Genomic DNA, 22,908 nt, shown 5'->3' on the forward strand with positions numbered 1-22,908 from the left:
AAAAGAACCAAATTAGAAACCATCTTACAAACACTTTGCATGTACATTGTATAACGAAGTGCACTTGACATTTAGATGTTGAATTTCATGATACTTTCATATCACACTGTACCGTTTGTTGGTTTTCTGTCATACAATTACAAACCTTTCAAAGTTTGTTTTGGCCATCAGTATAAGTTTCAGATCTTGAAGACTAGGGGTGGGATTGATAGTTGGCCAATTCTGGACCACAGGAAACAAAATGATCTACATAATAATTCTATACGATTTAATGCAAAGATTTATATATCCAATAATGTATCTAAATATCTTTATGAAATTAACCCAAAATTGGGCATTATATTTTTGAAGTAAGAGGCATTTTGAGAAAAGTAGGAGGCATGCAGTGTTAAGTACAGTTTATAGTTTAGATGACAAACTTGAAACTAATTATTTCATCCCATTGATTTATATATTGTATCCTCTCAGCAATTACATTTTGTCATACGCTAGATGAGATGTTTTTTGGTCATTATTGTAATTTAATTTTATTGTATACTAGATGAGTGGTAGTATGTTTGTTATAAAATATAAAACCACACTAGAAAGTTGTTGTTTAGAGCTTTATATTGTGTCAGTTATTGCACCTAGTGTTGTTATTGTGTTCTACTTTAACCAGACGTGTAACAATTGAAGTGTTTACTCATTTTGTACCACATAGAAACTGTTATGCATTGTGTATGGTTTTAAGATTAGCATACAATCCTTACATCGGCTGATGTAACACACGTGTGGGACATTTGTATTTATTTTTTACAAATAAATGTTATGTTTTCAAACTGGTTTGTTTTTCGTTTCTTCATTTTCCGGTGGAAGGAAGGAAATGTTTTATTTAACAATGCACTCAACACATTTTATTTATGGTTATATGGCATCAGACATATGGTTAAGGACCACACAGATATTGAGAGAGGAAACCTGCTGTCGCCACTTCGTGGACTACTCTTTTCGATTAGCAGCAAGGGTTCTTTTATATGCACCATCCCACAGACAGGATAGTACATACCACAACCTTTGATGTACCAGTCGCGGTGCACTGACTGGATCATTTCCCGGTGAAGATAAATTGCTTGGGACACTTTCCTCCTACTCTTACTTTTCTGTTAGTGTTGCTTTGATCACCAGACCTTGCTCGTACAGCACACATAATTTCTATCTGATGAATGTGAAAAACCACGCATGTTACACTCAATAAACAGCGCACGTAAAATAGATGGGTATATTTATTTCCACTGATTACAAAAATCAAAACTTGCTCATTTAGCTGATAGGAAGGTCCTTTTATTAAAACAATAAAAATTAAAAACATGGCAGTGGTTTCCATGCAGTCATTAAACTGGTATTTCTCTTTGCTGAACAAATCGGGGAAATACTGGTTTAATAGACAATTTTGTAGACGTACCAGTCAAAATCCAATTGCAGCTACACTGCCTATTTTATTTATTTTGGAGAGTGATTTTTCACTCGCCTCAGCATTATTGAGGTGTGCGATTTTCCACTCCCCTATAATTTTCAAAAACCAAAGACTGGATCACCCTTTTTCTTATCAATATATTGGGTGCCCCCCACCCCCTACTGAATATGGAATTATTTTAAAGATAGGGGGACTAAGTAAACAAATGTGATGACAGACAGGAGGCAATTAAGTGCAATGTGTTTCACATTTTGTTTTATTTACCATTATTTTACCTATGGACCTAACATTTTCACTGAAGGTGGCAAAATATCCATATAGTAATGTGTGTCAAGAATCAAAGTTACAGTTCCCATACGTTTTTATATACACAATTCCATATTCAGTAGCGTTATCGTTTTTAGAGGGGTCACCCGATATATTCGATAATTTGAGAGTTTTACTTACAATTATGATTCTGTTGCTATGTTAACAATATTTGCCCTATGGACCTAACATTTTCACTGAAGGTGGCAAAATAGAGTAATGCTTGTCAAAAATCGAAGTTACAGTCCCCATACTTTTTTTATATACACAATTCAATAGCGTAGCCAGCATGATACAGACAAGGCACTTACCTCGTCTGGAATTGAATTTTTATCACGACACTGATATTTAATTTATTTTTCCCACAACACTGATATTTAATTTATTTTTCCCCACGACACTGATAATTAATTTATTTTTCCCATCACACTGATATTTATTTTACAGGTCTGGGTTTGCCTCAGCGTTTTTTTTCCATCTCTGGCTACGCCCCGGCAATTCCATATTCAGTAGTGTTATCGTTTTTAGAGAGGTCACCCGATATATTAGATAATATGAGAGCACAGTAAACTGACATGTCCAAGCTGCAATCATATCAATAGAGGGTAAGTTATAAACACAACAAAAATATTTCATGCAATATGTGATGACTTTTAATCATGTTGATAAAAATTTACAGTTGAATAAAAAATGTCAGATTAATTTAAAAAAGTAAATAACTAAGATACTTGTACAATTTGTATCATTTTAATACTTGTATCAGATGGTAGGAATTTTAGGTGGATTAGATTAGAATAGATGTTTAACGGCACCCCAGCACGAAAAATACATCGGCTAATTGGTGTCAAACTATGGTAAATGCAAAACATAAAAGGAATTTCAAGGGGAAATCTTACACTAAATCATATTTTGGGAGAATGATGGGAGAAAATACATTTCAAAATGACTTGCATACCTTTTGTTCAATGCGATTTATATAATGGAACACTGGTGTACTAGTATGTAAAAACACAAAATGGATACTTTTATACAATGATTAAACCTACTAGGGACTTAAAGGGACATTCCTGAGTTTAATGCAATTTTTGAGATGTTATTGACTAACAGATACTTTTTAACGATCGTAATTACATATCAAATATATTTTTCTGCATAAAATATTTGTGGCTGTATATTAAATGTATTTCTGATCGTTCTAATATTTGTACTAGGTTAAATTTCATTTTATTTCCTAAAATATAATTTTTTCGTATGTACGAAATTATTTGAAGACAAAATCCAGTTTGGGCTTCTTACAAATATTAACACGACCAGAAACACATTGAATATACAGACAATGATATTCTAAACAAGAAAATATATTTAATATGTAAGTTTATTCATAGAAATATTTTATTAGTCGGAAACATTTTACAATGCAGCAAACTCAGGAATGTCCCTTTAAATGTCAGATTTTATAATCACATAATTTTCGAACGGCACAAAATGTCTTTTATGTTTTACAGAAGAATGTTTTCTAAACTATGTACATACAGATAACACACACGATTACAAACATTGATAAAACAGCTTTCTACATGAATTACATATCAATTACCGGTTATTTGCATTCAAAGAGCTGTAAAAATAAATAAATAATAATACAAATGCGAAACACTGATGTCCCCGATTTTGTGAAAGTCACCACTATGTACAATCATTGGAACAACAAGAAATACACTAGTTATACAAACATTTATATTTTAAGCAAAAAAACCCCCACAATAAATGAGCAAGTTAAATAATTAAAAAAGCTCTATTAGCCAGGAAAATGTTAAAATGTCAACAAAATTGGAATAAACCCTTTAACACAAGTACAATGTATATTGCTAACCAAAGTTGTTGAGGTTTTTTTTTGTTGTCTTTTTGTTGTTGGGGGGGGGGGGGGATAGAAAAGTTTACAAAGATAATACCCAGCCCTCCAAAAAATAAAAAAATAGCATTAAATATTTTAGAAAATTTAGGAATATAATACCCATTCTCAAAGAACAAGAAACATCCCCCCCCTCCCCATACTAATGCTAGGATCGGACTACCAACAGCCAGTCATGACTTCTATGACGGTCCAGTTGCTAGTTTGAGCACTCTTACAACTCGATTCTTGTCATATAACCCATTAGTTGTTAATCTAAGCCCACCCTTCATAAGTCGGAAATTACAACACAACTGACGATTTGGCCAACTTTTTGCTGGAAGTTGGTAGTCAGAGCCTAGCGCTTGCTACAAATTAAGGATCACAAAACAGTAATATTAATAAGGCACTGATGAATTAATTAAATAGTATGTACACCCAAACTTCCTCTTTGTTGTTCTTAACATGTAGGTATTACAGTGAAACCTGTCCAATCCAGGTCACGTCGGGGTCCCAATATTTATCGGATTTAGACAGGACCCAGTGCTTAGAGGGTCATGTTTCAGAATTTAAAACATTTGGGACCATGAAAAATAGCCAGGTTTGTTCAGAGTTCGATTCAAACAGGTTTCACTGTATTAATATTTATATAAGCCCCGTAGCTTGGGCCATAATAAAATAAATCCTATATTTTCACCCTGGCTCGCCCTGAGAATAAAATCCCACCTGCATTATTTTAAATTAAATAAAAATAATTGTTTTTAAATTGTTTTTTGGTGCTTTATGATGTAGTTGTCTAAATATTACTTTTACTAGACAGGCCCGTACGCAGAAATTATATGGGGGGTGCGTAATCGACGGCCCAAAGGGCCGGAGTTGCTAGGAGGATCCAGGACCATGCCCCCCCACTGAAATTTTTTAAAATCGAGAATGCAGGAGCTGCATTTTCCTGCATTCTGGGAAGTAAATTTGAAATGTTTCTTCATACAGTTCACATCGTCGGACTATTTCAATTTTTTTTACACATCCACGGACAGACCTCGGCAGACTATGAGGGGTGCGTACGCACCCCTACCCCTGCGTACGGGCCTGCTATATACATATGGTTTAAAAGCACTCAAGATTTGTGGCAACAATCAGCAGTGCCTCAAAAGTGATCTGCTTTCACATTTTTAGCATCATCAGGATTTTACTTTGTTATTTGTACTGAATTTTGGCTGGTATAAGCTGGAAAACATGACGAATTTGGTCAGCAAATCTTCTGCTAAATGCTAGTTTTAATTAGCCAAACAAAATAAATAACCAAATTAATTTCTTGAAAGAAGATGATGATAACTAGTTTAACATGCCCAATTACCACTAGGGTTTCGAACACGCCCATCCCGAGTCCGACCTCCGATAAGATCGGTGGCCTGACTCGGGATGGAGGTGGGGGGGGGGGGCGGTGAAAATGGGCAGAATTTTGAAAATAGCAATTAGTAAAAAAGTTAATAGATTAAAGAAAAAAATGAAAAAGGTTACAAGCCAAAAATAAAAAAGAATTGACTGCTCGGCCGAATATTTATATAATTTGGAGCATTTTAGAAGGACAGTCAAAAATTAAATAAGAGAAAGAAGAGAGGATCGGACTATTTAATAATATTACAAAAAAGAAGTAATTTCGACATAAAATTTTGAACGCAGATCTAAACGTTTAAAGTCCGATCGATATGTCCACGCGAGTGGCCTCGTTAAGGCCGTTTGGGTGCACAGCTTAAAGGGACGAGATGGGTTGCATCCCGTCAAGAAAACCCCTAGATTGACAGTCGATAGACGTTGAAGGTGTAGTGCTGTGCTGAAATACAGATCTTGAGAAGCCGGATCCGTCTGAACGAGTAGAGTATCAGACTAGGGTATAGTCCAGTCGTCATGGGTTGGTATAGTGGTGCGGACGGGCCCCGACTCCGGAGGATACGAGATGGTATCACTATAAAACAATGTAAAGTCTAGAAAAAGAGTAGTAGGGGCCGACCCCGCTTCCTATTTCTTCTTAGAGTGGGGCGGTCAATCTTCCAGTGCTGCTAGGACAGGCTCGGACATGTAGAGACTAAACGCGAACAACCGTGGCGTTCTGCAGAATGGCCGTCATACGAGTCACGAAAAAACAAGTCAACATAGTCAGATGGAGAAAAACGTGGAGGCGAGGAACCTGGTGGTGCAGACTGTCGAAACGAGAAGCGTTCCAGTGTTCAATCAGTTCCAATGGCCGCATACATCCCAGTAGAAAACTTCATTTCGCTGACAAAAACAACGAAATGAAGGACCCCCAAGTCGAGCACACGAAAGCACGTGCAGTGTGCACAAGCGAAACAAACACGTCTTACCGCGTGGAGCTCCAGACTGGGAATGTTGAAAGAAGAGGACACATTTATCCACATTTGGGTTATTTCCCGTTCCAGCCAGTGCTCCACAACTGGTATATCAAAGGCTGTGATATGTACTACCCTGTCTGTGGGATGGTGCATATAAAAAATCCCTTGCTGCTAATCGAAAATAGTAGCTCAATATTTGTGTGGTCCTTAACCATATGACTGACGCCATATAACCGTAAATAAAATGTGTTGAGTGTGTCATTAAATAAAATATTTCCTTCCTTCCTTCCTTTGGTGAATTAGTAATGAAATCTATTTGCCAACTTCATGTTTCATTATCATCTCATGATCTGGCTAACAATATGGTATACCCTGTATACAGTACACAAGAAATATTGCAATCTCTGAATGATTCAAAATATTATTACTCTGACTTACCACTGGGCAGGACGTAGCCCAGTGGTAAAGTGCTTGGTGGGCCCATTGGGCTATTTCTCGTTCCAGCCAGTGCACCACGACTGGTATATCAAAGGCTGTGGTATGTACTACCCTGTCTGTGGGATGGTGCATATAAAAGATCCCTTGCTGCTAATCAAAAAGAGTAGCCCATGAAGTGGCGAAAGCAGGTTTCCTCTCTTAATATCTGTGTGGTCCTTAACCATGTCTGATGCTATATAACCCTAAATAAAATGTGTTGAGTGCATCATTAAATAAAACATTTTTTTTTCTTTCTGAATTACCACAGGTGCAGATACAGGATTTTGTAAGGGGTGAGAGGGGGGTGGGGGTTGTCACAAAATAAAAAAAAATGCAAGTTTGAGTTTGCTGAAGTCAAATGGGATTCAAGATGTGGAAGGCAAATGACCAGAGCAAAATCTGTTGGGGGGGGGTGGGGGGTAGTAAAGTGGGCAGTCCTGGGGCAGGCTCCCTAGAAAATTGGGAAATTAAGAAGCTTAAAGATGTGTTTCCAAGACAATTTGGTGTGCGGACCCAATGTGGTTTTCTCTCAGGAATTCTTGGCATCTTATGTCATACAAAAAGCAATGGTTTGCATTAATATAATGTGGATGTTTTTGTACAAGGAAACACATTTAAATGCAACCCAGCTTAGACAATAATCAGCAATATGACCAGAAAACAAATTTTTACATCTCCAAAGTTCAAGGGCCGTTATGGCCCTTGAACTTTGGAGATGTAAAAATCAAAAAATGGGTAAATCGCCATGAAAGTCAAACTTATGTGTAACAGTATATGATAATGCTATACACATAATTTCAGCTCAATATCTAAAGGTCTTGTAAAAAAAAAAAAAAATCCGGGTAACACATTTTTACATCTCCTAAGTTCAAAGTTCAAGGGCATTAAATCCGTCCAAAATGCATAAATCACCATGAAATTCAAACTTGATCTGATAAAGCTATACACACAATTTCAGTTCAATACCTCAAAGCCTTCTAAAAAAAACTATATGTAGGCCAGACAGATGGACAGAGAGGACAGAGATGAAACCTATAGTCGCCTCCGGTTGGATCGGTAGGGGATTAATAATTCATCATTTAAGGGAGGTAATTCATTGACACACACACATTATATATACAGATATTATGAAGTTGAATTTATTCACAAATAGTTATATATGAATAGAAATTCTACAGAAATGTACGTACATTGTTTGTGGAATACTGAAAACAAAAATCACAAGCAAAAATTGCCTCATTACTGCATGTTATTTTTAAAAATGTTCAATGATAAGAATGATTCTTTAGTTTTTAAATTTTTATACGGAGCTGAAAATCACTTAATTTTATTTATTTAATTAATTATGCTAAGGATATATGTACACTGATCATGTGAACTGGAGTTATATAACTGATGATCATGTAGATAAAATTCCAATAAAACTTCAATGAAGCTGTATCCTAACCGGCTGCGAGCGTTAAATCTGTCGCGTCGCACGCTGTGCAGTTAGGATACAGCAATTTAAATCAATGATTTCTAAAATAATCGCTTGTGTGTGGTTAGGATACAGCTTGAGACTGTCAATGTTTGAGCTATCACATTCAACACAAATGAAATCTAAGTAACTTTAGAAGTGTTTATATATCAAGGTTCATTTGAGAATTTAATCCGGCAAAAGAATTGATATTCATGTGGATTGGAAGTTATGTAACTGAATGATCACACAGATACAATTTCCCTCTGTCTTGTAAGTAAAAATGTCTCCATGGTGGACATTCTATCACAACATACATATATAAAATGTCTGAAATGTTTATATTCCGAGGCTGATTTGAGAATTTAATTCGGCAACAGATTTCATATTCATGTTACGTAACTGAATGATCATGCAGATATAATTTTATGCTCTGTCATGTAAATAAAAATGCTTCATTGGTGAACATTTTATCACAAAAAGCCAATATAAAATTTCAGAAATGTCAAGGTTGATTTGAAAATTTATCTCGCAACAGATTTTATATCTATGGGGATTGGAAGTTATGTAACTGTGTGATCATGCTGATACAATTTTATGCTCTGTCATGCAAGTTAAAATGCTTCATTAACTGGACATCTTTCACAACAAGCATAACATCATATGTAAAATTTCGGAAGTGTTTATATCCAGAGGTTGATTTGAGAATGTAAGAAGGTAAATGATTTCTTATTATGTAACTAAATGATTATCCAGATAAAATTTCACGTTCTATCCGGTAAAGTATGAATGAACGTCCTGTGAGACTGTGAATGTGCGAGCTATCACAAAAGATGTCCGTAAAAAGCAAGCAATTAGTGCGTCGCGTCACCAATCATGAGGTTGTTGTTAGCGAAGATATTTTGTGGGTCGATGTATTGCTTCACAGCTCGCATCGCTCCCAGTCCAACTTCACCCACGGTCTTCGCTAACCACTTCTTGCGAATTTTCCCAACTGAAAAATAAAAATAAAAATTGTGTTAAAAAATATTTTAAAATAGAGAAAATGTGGATCGTTATTCATTCATGTGACCGGTACAGAAAGCAGAGGATTCATTGGAAGATTTCAGCCATCCCATTGGCTTTTTGGACCAGACTAATAACATGGGGGAATATGCCTTTGTTTGAGGTCAAGATAAGTAAAAAAAAACCCACCAATGGCGACAGACATATGTGGTATAAAGACTACTGACAATAACTGTTGATAGTGACAACACCGGAGTTTCTTAAAACTGTAGTTCTGTTTGTGTTTTGCATTATTAAATGATATGGTACGGTGAGATTGTGTTTTTTAAAACTGTCGTCGTGTTTGTATTTTGCATTAGTAAATAATAATTCAGCGGGTGAAATTGAGTTGATTAAATCTGTTGTTTTTTTAAATGATAATATGGCAAGTGAAATTGAGTTTATTAAATCTGTGGATTTGTAAATAATAATATGGCAAGTGAAATTGAGTTTATTAAATCTGTGGATTTGTAAATACTAATATGGTGAGTGAAATAGAGTTTATTAAATCTGTGGATTTGTAAATAATAATATGGCAAGTGAAATTGAGTTTATTAAATCTGTGGATTTGTAAATAATAATATGGCGAGTGAAAACGAGTTTATTAAATATGTAGTTGTGTTTGTAATTTGTAAATGGAAGAAGTTTGTTTGTTTAACGACACCACAAGAGCACATTGATTTATTAATCATCGGCTATTGAATGTCAAATTTGTAAACGATAATATTGCAAATGAAATGGATTTCATTAAATCTGTGGGTTTTTAAATGATAATACAGTGAATAAAATTGTTTGTTAAATCTGTGCTTGTGTTTGTATTTTGTACATGATAAAACAGTAAGTGAAATTGAGTTTATTAAATCTGTGGTTGTGTTTTTATTTTTTAAATGATAATATGGCAAGTGAAATTGAGTTTATTAAATCTGTTGTTGTGTGTGTATTTTATAAAGTATAAGTTAGAGAGTGAGATTGCTCCTTTAATGTGTCACCCACCTCCATGATGATGTGAAATACTTCCGCCATTAGCCAGGATTTCATCTCGGGCACAACTCTGTGAAAATACAAAAGTATGACAAGTAACAAACAGACAGGATTTATCATTTATAATGGAAAGAAAGAAAGAAAGAAATGTTTTATTTAACGACGCACTCAACACATTTTATTTACAGTTATATGGCGTTAGACATATGGTTAAGGACCACACAGATTTTGAGAGAAAACCCGCTGTCGCCACTACATAGGCTACTCTTTCCGATTAGCAGCAAGGGATCTTTTATTTGCGCTTCCCACAGGCAGGATAGCACAAACCATGGCCTTTGTTGAACCAGTTATGGATCACTGGTCAGTGCAACTGGTTTACACCTACCTATTGAGCCTTGCGGAGCACTCACTCAGGGTTTGGAGTCGGTATCTGGATTAAAAATCCCATGCCTTGACTGGGATCCGAACCCATTACCTACCAGCCTGTAGACCGATGGCCTAACCACAACGTCACCAAGGCCGGTCCATTTTCAATGGAAGAAAAATGCTAGTTTGGACTACCACAAGCCTTAGGACGACCAGAAACACACTGAATATACAGCTGATATCTAAGACAAGAAAATACATTGCATGTGTACTGATAGTCAATAAAAAGGCTCTACTAGCTGATAACATGTTACAATAGCAGCAGACTGAGGATTATCTTTTCAATATTTAATTTTCTCTTCAATATTGAATTTTAGTTATTAATTAGTCCAATTTGTTTTGGCAAAACTGAAAATATTCATAGTCTTTAATAAAATGGTATGCATGATGAACTTTACCTCTATACTTTCATATATCTCGACCGGGTTCGATAATCCTCTGTAGTTGAAAGCAAAATAAAAGTACACACATGCACCTGCGTCATACGTCTGCGTAACCCTGGAAACAAGTAAAACAGCAAAATAATTTAAAAAACATTCATCGTAATATAAAGTTTTTGTACAACTATTAACATCTATTTGATCTGGGGTAATAAAAAAAAATAAAAAAATAAAAAACATTAATAAAATAAATAAAAATATTACCACCACAAAAGCCCACTGATTAATTAATCATCAGCCAGGGGTCGAAATACAAATATGTACTACCATCCTGGCCAGTTTGTTTTGCTGGTCAACATCACCATGGGCCTGAATATTTCTTTGCCTGTGTGACCAGATATTATTTTATGTTTATATTCTAACACATTAGTTTGAGTCAATCATGTGTGGTCTGGCAGAATTTGTAGATTGTCGGACCAAATACCCAGCCAATTTCGACCCCTGTCAACTGTTGGAGTTTGTTAAGTTTAATCACACCACAAAGAAGACATAAATTGAAAAACTTCTAGATTATGGTAGCCCCACTCCAATCGCTAGTGATATTCAATGTTGGGCTAGTAAATATCTATTGCCATGCCAGACAGGACTTCTAGACTATGGTAGCCCCACTCCAATCGCTAGTGATATTCAATGTTGGGCTAGTAAATATCTATTGCCATGCCAGACAGGGCTTCTAGATTATGGTAGCCCCACTCCAATCGCTAGTGATATTCAATGTTGGGCTAGTAAATATCTATTGCCATGCCAGACAGGGCTTCTAGATTATGGTAGCCCCACTCCAATCGCTAGTGATATTCATTGTTGGGCTAGTAAATATCTATTGCCATGCCAGACAGGGCTTCTAGATTATGGTAGCCCCACTCCAATCGCTAGTGATATTCAATGTTGGGCTAGTAAATATCTATTGCCATGCCAGACAGGGCTTCTAGATTATGGTAGCCCCACTCCAATCGCTAGTGATATTCAATGTTGGGCTAGTAAATATCTATTGCCATGCCAGACAGGGCTTCTAGATTATGGTAGCCCCACTCCCATGGCTAGTGATATTCAATGTTGGGCTAGTAAATATCTATTGCCATGCCAGACAGGGCTTCTAGATTATGGTAGCCCCACTCCCATGGCTAGTGATATTCAATGTTGGGCAAGTTATAACTAGTATTGCCATGCCAGACAGGGCTTCTAGATTATGGTAGCCCCACTCCCATGGCTAGTGATATTCAATGTTGGGCAAGTTATAACTAGTATTGCCATGCCAGACAGGACTTCTAGATTATGGTAGCCCCACTCCAATCGCTAGTGATATTCAATGTTGGGCTAGTAAATATCTATTGCCATGCCAGACAGGGCTTCTAGATTATGGTAGCCCCACTCCCATGGCTAGTGATATTCAATGTTGGGCAAGTAAATATCTATTGCCATGCCAGACAGGGCTTCTAGATTATGGTAGCCCTACTCCCATGGCTAGTGATATTCATGTTGGGCAAGATATAACTAGTATTGCCATGCCAGACAGGGCTTCTAGATTATGGTAGCCACACTCCAATGGCTAGTGATATTCATTGTTGGGCTAGTAAATAACTACTATTGCCATGCCAGACAGGGCTTCTAGATTATGGTAGCCCCATTCCCATGGCTAGTGATATTCAATGTTGGGCTAGTAAATAACTACTATTACCATGCCAGACAGGGCTTCTAGATTATGGTAGCCCCATTCCCATGGCTAGTGATATTCAATGTTGGGCAAGTAAATAACTACTGTTGCCATGCCCACTGGCTTTTCTTAGGTCACGCCAATTTGAAATTATTGACAAAACATTTCTTTTAATGGAGGGTGGGATGAGAAATAGCATGACAACATGACCAGAAAGAAGTTTGTTTTGTTTAATGACACCACTAGAGCACATTGATTAATCATCATTGGCTATTGCATGTCAAACATTTGTTAATTCCGACTCGTAGTCATCAGAAGAAACCAGCTACATTTTTCTTGCCCACTGGACAGGGTTATCCAGCTTTTGCATGGTGCTAGAAAAAGCTGTCTAACCCAAGGGCTAGATAAATCTGTCTCACCCTAGGGCTAGATAAATCTGTCTCACCCTAGGGCTAGATAAATCTGTCTCACCCTAGGGCTAGATAAATCTGTCTGACCCGAGGGCTAGATAAATCTGTCTCACCCTAGGGCTAGATAAATCTGTCTGACCCTAGGGCTAGATAAATCTGTCTGACCCTAGGGCTAGATAAATCTGTCCGACCCGAGGACTAGATAAATCTGTCTCACCCTAGGGCTAGATAAATCTGTCTCACCCGAGGGCTAGATAAATCTGTCTCACCCTAGGGCTAGATAAATCTGTCTCACCCTAGGGCTAGATAAATCTGTCTGACCCGAGGGCTAGATAAATCTGTCTGACCCGAGGGCTAGATAAATCTGTCTCACCCTAGGGCTAGATAAATCTGTCTGACCCGAGGACTAGATAAATCTGTCTGACCCGAGGGCTAGATAAATCTGTCTGACCCGAGGACTAGATAAATCTGTCTCACCCTAGGGCTAGATAAATCTGTCTGACCCGAGGGCTAGATAATTCTGTCTGACCCGAGGGCTAGATAAATCGGTCTCACCCTAGGGCTAGATAAATCTGTCTGACCCTAGGGCTAGATAATTCAGTCTCACCCTAGGGCTAGATAAATCTGTCTCACCCTAGGGCTAGATAAATCTGTGACCAGAGGGCTAGATAAATCTGTCTGACCCGAAGGCTAGATAAATCTGTCTGACCCGAGGGGCTAGACGATTTCTACATATGCGTAACATCATAACTCATGTTTTACAATGATTGACATTATAACTTATGGTTTTCAAAATTCTGTTTGCCATTTTACGTTGTATCATTATTTAAAAAATATTTTTAATATTTTCAACTTTATATTTATTGTTAAGTTGTTACATTTTTATGTTGCTGCATAAGTTGGACTATCTTTTTCTGCGTCTGATTAAATGAGTTTCATTATATGTGGGTGAAATTTTTACGAATCGTTCAACAATAAACAAACTGTACGAAGCTTACAAAATTAATGTTTTGTTACTGTAATTAAATGGGCAAGAAAAAGAATCAATCACCGTTGTGAGGTGTAGATAAGGTAATTCCAACCCTTGGGACAAAATGTTTTTGTAAGGGCCTCAGTAAACCGACAGGAAAACACATTCAGTTCAGTTGAATGGATCCACCTAGGTGGTTCGATCCTGCGACGTAAGCAGCTCAAGCGAGCACTCAACCAACTGAGCTAAATCCTGCCCTGATCAGAAAGGTTCACATGTGTGCTATTTTTACAATTATGTGTGCTATTTTTACCTGCATGTAACGTATGGAGGAAACTGAATCTTTCTATCTTTCGACTCTCGGTACAACCTTTCTTTCACGTTTTGACACAAATCAAGACATCTGAAAAACAAAAACAAACATTCTGAGAGTATTGCTAAACCAAAACATGTCTTCTGCTGAACCCAACAAATTTTCACATCTAACTTTGTCTCAATTTCTTCCACAGGTGCAGTCTCTGTGTATTTCCCTGCACCCACCTGGCATAGTCGTCCTCTGCCGCTAATAAAGCTGGTCTGACCCACGGCACTAACGACTGCCAGTAGTTAGGGTGCATAGTAGGTGGTTACAAGTGCCTCTTATTGCCAGAAGTAACTACTGAAGTGGCCAGACTAAGCCCACAGCTAAAAGCTGATGGGGAATGGCAGGTGTGCAGCACAGATAGCCACAAGAGACAAGCACCTGTTGTGGGGGAGTCACCTACAAAAAACAAGAATGTCAAACAGAATCATCTAGCATATAATGTGGTGTATAAGATTATTATAAAAGCATGTGTGTGTCATACTGATTTTACAAAATGAGTATTGTATATACAGGTTATTATATGAGCTTGTATGTCATACTGATTTTATGAAATTAGTGTGATATATAGATTAGTATAATAGTATACGAGCTTGTATGTCATACTGATTTTATGTAAAGAGTGTGATATAGATAATTATATGAGCATGTGTGTGTCATACTGATTTTACAAAATGAGTATTGTATATACAGGTTATTATATGAGCTGATGTGTCGTACTAATTTTATGGAACGAGTGTGATATATCGAGATTATTATATGAGCATGTGTGTCATACTGATTTTATAAAACGAGTATAATATATAGATATTATTATACAAACATGTGTGTCATACTGATTTTATGAAACGAATGTGACATATAGATTATTATACGAGCATGTGAGTCATACTGATTTTATGAAATTAGTGTGATATATAGATTATTATGAGCTTGTGTGTCATACTGATTTTATAAAACGAGTGTAATTTATACAAGCATGTGTGTCGTACTGATTTTATGAAATTAGTGTGATATATAGATTAGTATAATAGTATACGAGCTTGTATGTCATACTGATTTTATGTAAAGAGTGTGATATAGATAATTATATGAGCATGTGTGTGTCATACTGATTTTACAAAATGAGAGTCAAGATTCTTGTATTACCCGAGCAAGAGTGAGGGTAATACATAGAGATTATTATACAAGCATGTGTGTCGTACTGATTTTATGTAAAGAGTGTGATATAGATAATTATATGAGCATGTGTGTCGTACTGATTTTATGTAAAGAGTGTGATATAGATAATTATATGAGCATGTGTGTGTCATACTGATTTTACAAAATGAGAGTCAAGATTCTTGTATTACCCGAGCAAGAGTGAGGGTAATACATAGAGATTATTATACAAGCATGTGTGTCGTACTGATTTTATGTAAAGAGTGTGATATAGATAATTATATGAGCATGTGTGTCCTACTGATTTTATGTAAAGAGTGTGATATAGATAATTATATGAGCATGTGTGTGTCATACTGATTTTACAAAATGAGAGTCAAGATTCTTGTATTACCCGAGCAAGAGTGAGGGTAATACATAGAGATTATTATACAAGCATGTGTGTCGTACTGATTTTATGTAAAGAGTGTGATATAGATAATTATATGAGCATGTGTGTGTCATACTGATTTTACAAAATGAGAGTCAAGATTCTTGTATTACCCGAGCAAGAGTGAGGGTAATACATAGAGATTATTATACAAACATGTGTGTCGTACTGATTTTATGTAAAGAGTGTGATATAGATAATTATATGAGCATGTGTGTGTCATACTGATTTTACAAAATGAGAGTCAAGATTCTTGTATTACCCGAGCAAGAGTGAGGGTAATACATAGAGATTATTATACAAGCATGTGTGTCGTACTGATTTTATGTAAAGAGTGTGATATAGATAATTATATGAGCATGTGTGTGTCATACTGATTTTACAAAATGAGAGTCAAGATTCTTGTATTACTCGAGCAAGAGTGAGGGTAATACATAGAGATTACTATACAAGCATGTGTGTCGTACTGATTTTACGAAACAAAGTCAAGATTCTTGTTTTGCCCTAGCAACGAACAGTGAAATCAGTACGGCTGTTTAGTGCATGACGATGAAAATATTACCTGTCCCAGGGAACGGAGGTCTCAAACGACTCGGACACAATATAATACTCAAAACCAAGATCCTGAAAACAAAACAAACTCAGCTTATTGTACAGCAACACAGCATATAATATTCTAGTGCAATCAAGTGATATTTTGTTGTACAGCAACCCAGCATATAATATTCTAGTGCAATCAAGTGATATTTTATTGTACAGCAACACAGTATAGCCTATTCTAGTGCAATCAAGTGATATTTTATTGTACAGCAACACAGTATAACCTATTCTAGTGCAATCAAGTGATATTTTATAGTACAGCAACACAGTATAGCCTATTCTAGTGCAATCAAGTGATATTTTATTGTACAGCAACACCGTATAGCCTATTCTAGTGCAATCAAGTGATATTTTATTGTACAGCAACACAGTATAACCTATTCTAGTGCAATGAAGTGATATTTTATTGTACAGCAACACAGTATAACCTATTCTAGTGCAATGAAGTGATATTTTATTGTACAGCAACACACCATAGACTATTCTAGTGCAATCAAGTGATATTTAATATGTCTTGGCAATTAATAAAATCTTAAGGAATATTAACAAACAATTATTGTTTAGTTCAGATATATTTTAATTACAATGTCCACCTTTAGGTATGCAGTTAATGGGTAATAAAATCTTAAGAAATAAAAAATATATTATTGTTTTAATTACAATGTGCACCTTTACAGTCTGTCCCATCCGCCTACAATTTAAAAAAAAAAATTTGTAAATAATTTCAGTTTGGTTTGACGTAAGAAGAAAAGTAAAAGTGTTTTGGAAATTAATTATTATTATTTTTTTTTAAATTTGTGTGCAATTTAGACAACAAATCGGCTGAGAAATAAATAACGTGTAGAAAATTCCATAGTATGAAAAAAGGTGTTCCCGGTGTGAAGGACTATAGGTATGTAGTCAATGATTAATAAAATATTTAGGAATATTTTTATTTTTATTTTTACTCCAGTAATTATTTTAATTACAATATATACAATTATAGTCCTTCCCACAGGAAATGGTTTTCTTCATGTAAGTTATTTATTTAGTTATTTAATTTTCTCTAAATTAAACAGAATAGCATTTTCTTGTTATTCCCAAAACACTTTTACCAAATTGATAATATCTATAAACCACATTTTTGTAGGATAGGACGGACTATAGGTATGTAGTCAATGGGTAATAAATCTTCCCGAAATAAAAAAAAAAAAAAAAAATATTGTTTACTTCAGTGATATTTTAATTACAATGTATATTTTTAGGTAAGCCATCTCTTATACTACTTCCATTTTCAACAAATAATCCAGTGGATGATTCATAAAATCCATTTAGGGAGGCCCCAATGACACGTGGCCGAAGGCTACAAACGTTCCCAAAGGATTTCCCCGGATTCTCCAACATAAAAAAATTAATAAATAAATACAATGAAAATATAACTGTCGCAAAATTTAGGGGGAGCCTGCCCCTCCCCCCCCCCCCCCAACCCCCAGATCGGCCACTGCAATCCCATTTCTACAAGAATTCATTTAGAGTGACTGTTTAGAGATACAATTATAATTTGTCTGCAGCTGTTACTTACCCTGATATAGGCGATGACGAAAGTCAACATATACCCTCTCTCGCCATTATCCGCTCCCCCTGGGATCCCACTGAAAAATAACAAGTACAAATAAATGAACAAATTGTGTAATCGACCAGGAAAACCACACACACATGTACAAATTATCTACCGACCCCTCCCCATGGAATCCCCCTGAAAAATAACACAAGTACACACAAACTGAACAAATTATGTAATACACCAGGAAAACCACACACATGTACAAATTATCTACCCACCCCTCCCTCTGGGATCCTTCTGAAAAATAACACAAGTATAAACAAATTGAACAAATTACGTAATTCACAAGGAAAACTCACACACATGTACAAAATTATCTACACTTCCCACCCCTGGGATCTCCCTGAAAAATAACACAAGTACAAACCGATGAACAAATTATGTAATCCACCAGGAAAACCACCCACACATGTATAAATGATCTAACCCTTCCCACCCCCAGAATCTCTGAAAAAAAGCACATGTAAAGATATACAAAGTATCTACTCCCCATGAAAAACACCATAAGTATAGATAGTTATACAGCTTGTAGCGACCATAAAAATGTCCTGTTTTTAGGGAATTCCAGTTTACAGAGGGTCCTGTTTTTAGGGAATTCCAGTTTACAGAGGGTCCAGTTTTGAGAGGTTTCACGATATTAAAATGAGTAAATCACACGTATAAGGGAGGAAATGTTTTATTTGACGACGCACTCAACACATTTCATTTACGGTTATATTGCGTCGGACATATGGTTAAGGACCACACAGATATTGAGGGAGGAAACCCGCTGTCGCCATTTCATGGGCTACTCTTTTCAATTAGCAGTAAGGGATCTTTTATATACACTATCCCACAGACAGGATAGCACATACCATGGCCTTTGGTGTACCAGTCATGGTGCACTGGCTGGAGTGGGAAATAGCCCAATGGGCCCACTAACAAGGACCGATCCCAAACCGACCGTGCATCAAGCAACTGCTTTACTACTGCCCCTCACATGTATAAAGCAAGAACCATCATAAATTTTTTAACAGCAAATACCTTGAGATAACCAGTCACATGTTAGACAGTCCATAAATAAAAAATAAATTTATACACTTGCTTTTTTTCCAGTTCTACTGCTAAGAGAATATTTACATTATTTTCATTACTAACCCAAAATTACTAGCTATTTCATAAACCCTTTTCTCTTGTGCAGCCACTTCCTGAAAAAAAAAGAGAAAAAAGAGAAGACCATAAGAAACATGTTTTTGATTATTTATAGCATATAAAACATGAAAAAAATATTTGAATTAATTTTTATCTTGTAGACAGGACAGCACATACCACATCCTTGATGGGTCCATTGTGGGATTGATCCTGTGATCCATCATTCATCAGCTTCATTTTATTTTCTCTATGATATAATTATTTTTCTGAAAGTTAGTTTTTTTTAAACAAAATTATCTTTTCTTTTCTCCACCACACTGATTTATTAATCATCGGCTATTGGATGTCAAACATTTGATAATTTTAACATATAATCTTAGACAGGAAACCAAATAAATTTCTTCCATTAGTAGCAAGGGATCTCCTATATGCACCATCCCACAGACAGGAGAGCACATACCATGGCCTTTGATGTACCAGTTGTGGTGCACTAGCTGGAACAAGAAACAGCCCAAATTGGTCCACTGATGGGAATCGATCCTATACCAACCAATCATCTGGCTAGCACTTTACAACTGGGCTACGTCCTGCCACAATTTTGTTTAACAACACCACTAGAGCACATTTATTAAATAATCATTAGTAACTTATTGAGTATCAAATTCTCATAATTCTGACAGTCTTCAAAGAAAACTGGCTACATTTTTCTATTAGCAGGAAGCAATCTTTTATATGCACTTACTGCATTCAGGACAGCATATACCACAACCTTCGATATACCAGTCAGGAGGCACAGGTAGGGATGGTGGAAAAACCCAATCAGTCAATGGGTCCGTTGGGTGGGTTTATTACCCAAGCATTTCGGGTGGGGCACTCTACCAAGTGACCTAGATCTTGGCCCTGAGAAATGTTTAAAGGGACATTCCCAAGTTTGCTGCAATTTTAAAGATGTTATCGACTAACAGACTTTTTAACGAAATGTAATTACATATCAAATATATTTTTCTGTATAACATATTAGTGGATATTAAACATGTCTGGGCTTCTTACAAATAATATGTAAGTTTAATCATAGAAATATCTTATTAGTCGGAAACATCTTACAATGCAGCAAACTCAGGAATGTCCCTTTAATCTTATCACATTTGTAGAAAATCCTAGTGTATTGGGTTACCTCTTTCGTTCCCTCAAACAGCAGTGTGGCCACAGTTAGCTGGCTCGGGTCAAAGCCTTTCAACTTTGTGATGTACAGCTTCTTCAGACCATCCAGAAAACTTGTCAGAATGGAATTCACTTCCGGTTTTAAAGCATGACCTGTGGATCAAAGGTTAAAGGTTACTGAATACAACCGGTAATAATTAAATTTCCGTTATATTCATTACAATATTATGGCATTTAATGGTTCAGCCATAGCAACACGAGTTTGTTAATTTTTCGATGAAGGTAAAAATATTTTTGTCAGGGAACGTCATATCTGATAAAGTCACTTTCTATTGGCACTTTGTTTTACTAAGCTTTTAGAGTCAAAAAATAATTCAAAATAAAATATGAACTTTTAATGTTATTATTAGTAAGTATGTTTTAAATTTCATTATATGGATTGTCTGTTATTTCTTTTACATTCATCTGGGTATGAAAAAAAAATCATTCGCAAATTAAGCGTGAATGGCTTAATTATAAATGTTTATCTCTTATTTCAATTTCGCTACATATTTTAAGATTGCTAATATTTTATGATTTACAGTATTACAATTCGGAAGTTCTCATCTTTATGTAAAACGTTTCCTTTTTAAAACATTTTTAAAATTATTATTTTTATTTTTACATCAAGAAACTTACCAAACTGAAACTGTTCATTGTCCACCAACCGAATGGAAGCAGGTGCACATCGCTGAAATAAAACAAACCAGCTGAACACGAGTCACATTTATTACAGCTTGCATTTTGAAGGCGGTCAACTAGTGCCCGTGCTTATAAATGTTTAGAGTCCAGATTTAATCTTTAATGATGTCTCACACATACAATTTGTATAGCTTTGTCACGGTGTTAAAAGTCTAACACTCTATTAAGGAAGGAAATGTTTTATTTAACGACGCACTCAACACATTTTATTTATGGCTAAATGGCGTCAGACATATGGTTAAGGACAACACAGATATTGAAAGAGAAAACCCGCTGTCGCCACTTCATGGGCTACTCTTTTCGATTAGCAGCAAGGGATCTTTTATATGCACCATCCCACAGACAGGATAGTACATACCATGGCCTTTGTTGAACCAGTTATGGATCACTGGTCAGTGCAAGTGGTTTACACCTACCCAATGAGCCTTGCGGAGCACTCACTCAGGGTTTGGAGTCGGTATCTGGATTAAAAATCCCATGCCTCGACTGAGATCCGAACCCAGTACCTACCAGCCTGTTGACCGATGGCCTAACTACGACGCCACCGAGGCCGGTCAGACTCTATTAAGAGTCTTGAGTCTAGACTCTATAAACATTTTATAAGCACCAGGTCAGAACTGGTTATAATGTAAACTCTCTGCAAAAATAACTATTCCATTAAATCACATTTCTCTTCAACTTTAATGTTTGTTTTTTTGTGGGGGTTTTTTTAGGTTTTTTTGGGTGGGTGGGTGTATGTGCGGGGTGAGGGGTGGGGCAGGTGGAGGGGAAGGAGGATCATACATGTAAAAGTTAGTTTATTTTGTTTAACGACACCACTTGAGCACATTGATTTATTAATCATCAGCTAATGGATGTCAAACATTAGGTAATTCTGACTTAGAAAGAAAACCTGTAAAAAAAAAATCATTAGTAGCAAGGGATCTTTGACATGCACCATCCCACGGACAGGATAGCACATACCATGGCCTTTGATACATCAGTTGCGCGCTTTACCACTGGACTACGTCCCAACCCCTTTAGAGTCCAGATTCAAATACCAAATGAGAAATGAAAAGCATTTAATTTATAAGTGTTGCTATGGTTAAAATTCTTAAGATGTTATTGAAGTAATGAATGGTGACAAAATAACAAGACGACGTTAAAAGCACCTGTCGAGCAATCTCTCTCAAGCAGTTAACACCATTTTCAAAGTTTGGAAACACGATGGAGCCGTATTTTTTACAGGGGGGCAGTGGCCGAATCTTCAGTGTCACCTCGGTGACCACCCCCAACGTTCCTGAAATCACAAACAACAAAATCTCACAAACTATTACATACAACGTAGCAATTTAGAACTCTAAAAATTGTGAGAAATACATTTTCACGTGTATTACAGCTGTTGCTCCTAATTTCCTGTTACCGTATTAACTTTGGTAATTAGTTGTATTCTATGTAAAAATGCATAGTGATTCGTTTGCAACCATATATAGCTGTTTGACAGAAATGCTAATATGAATAAATGCTGATATCCAGACTGGGGCATTTTCGTTTTATTCGAGCAAAAAAACAGCCTGCCGCCTTACCAAAATGGGAGCCCATACGCCTGTGATTATAACAAGTTTCTAACTAACAGAGATGTTTTAGTTACTAAAATTATGGGATAACTTTGTTATATTTTACCATTTGCAGCAGACATTAATGCTGCTTTTAGTAGTTTTACTATCACAAATTGAGTTTTACAGGCGATGTGCAGCTTAGATATTAAAACAGACATTTCTGACTGTAAAACCAGCATTACCTTTTTTTTAAATTTGTTCATGTAAATAATAATTTTTCAGAAAGAAAGAAAGAAAGAAATGTTTTATTTAACGACGCACTCAAC

The 22,908-nt window shown here is 36.1% G+C and overlaps 1 protein-coding gene across 1 annotated transcript in view; it reads right to left on the bottom strand.

The window, feature by feature from the left end:
- Positions 1–7,595: 7,595 nt before the first annotated feature.
- Positions 7,596–22,908, bottom strand: part of LOC121385361 (alkyldihydroxyacetonephosphate synthase, peroxisomal-like) — a 37,110-nt gene continuing 21,797 nt past the window's right edge. Inside the window, exons 11-20 of the mRNA XM_041516017.1 lie at positions 22,196–22,323; positions 20,982–21,033; positions 20,317–20,456; positions 19,149–19,198; positions 17,970–18,039; positions 16,371–16,432; positions 14,170–14,259; positions 10,784–10,883; positions 9,972–10,029; positions 7,596–8,928 (exon numbers count right to left, since the gene is read on the bottom strand). Coding sequence (XP_041371951.1) covers positions 8,789–8,928; positions 9,972–10,029; positions 10,784–10,883; positions 14,170–14,259; positions 16,371–16,432; positions 17,970–18,039; positions 19,149–19,198; positions 20,317–20,456; positions 20,982–21,033; positions 22,196–22,323 — 890 coding nt within the window. The 3' untranslated portion in view covers positions 7,596–8,788. The remainder of the gene's footprint in view (positions 8,929–9,971; positions 10,030–10,783; positions 10,884–14,169; positions 14,260–16,370; positions 16,433–17,969; positions 18,040–19,148; positions 19,199–20,316; positions 20,457–20,981; positions 21,034–22,195; positions 22,324–22,908) is intronic.

The sequence above is a fragment of the Gigantopelta aegis genome, chromosome 11 (assembly GCF_016097555.1).
Source record: "Gigantopelta aegis isolate Gae_Host chromosome 11, Gae_host_genome, whole genome shotgun sequence".
In the NCBI taxonomy this organism is placed as follows: Eukaryota; Metazoa; Mollusca; class Gastropoda; order Neomphalida; family Peltospiridae; genus Gigantopelta; species Gigantopelta aegis.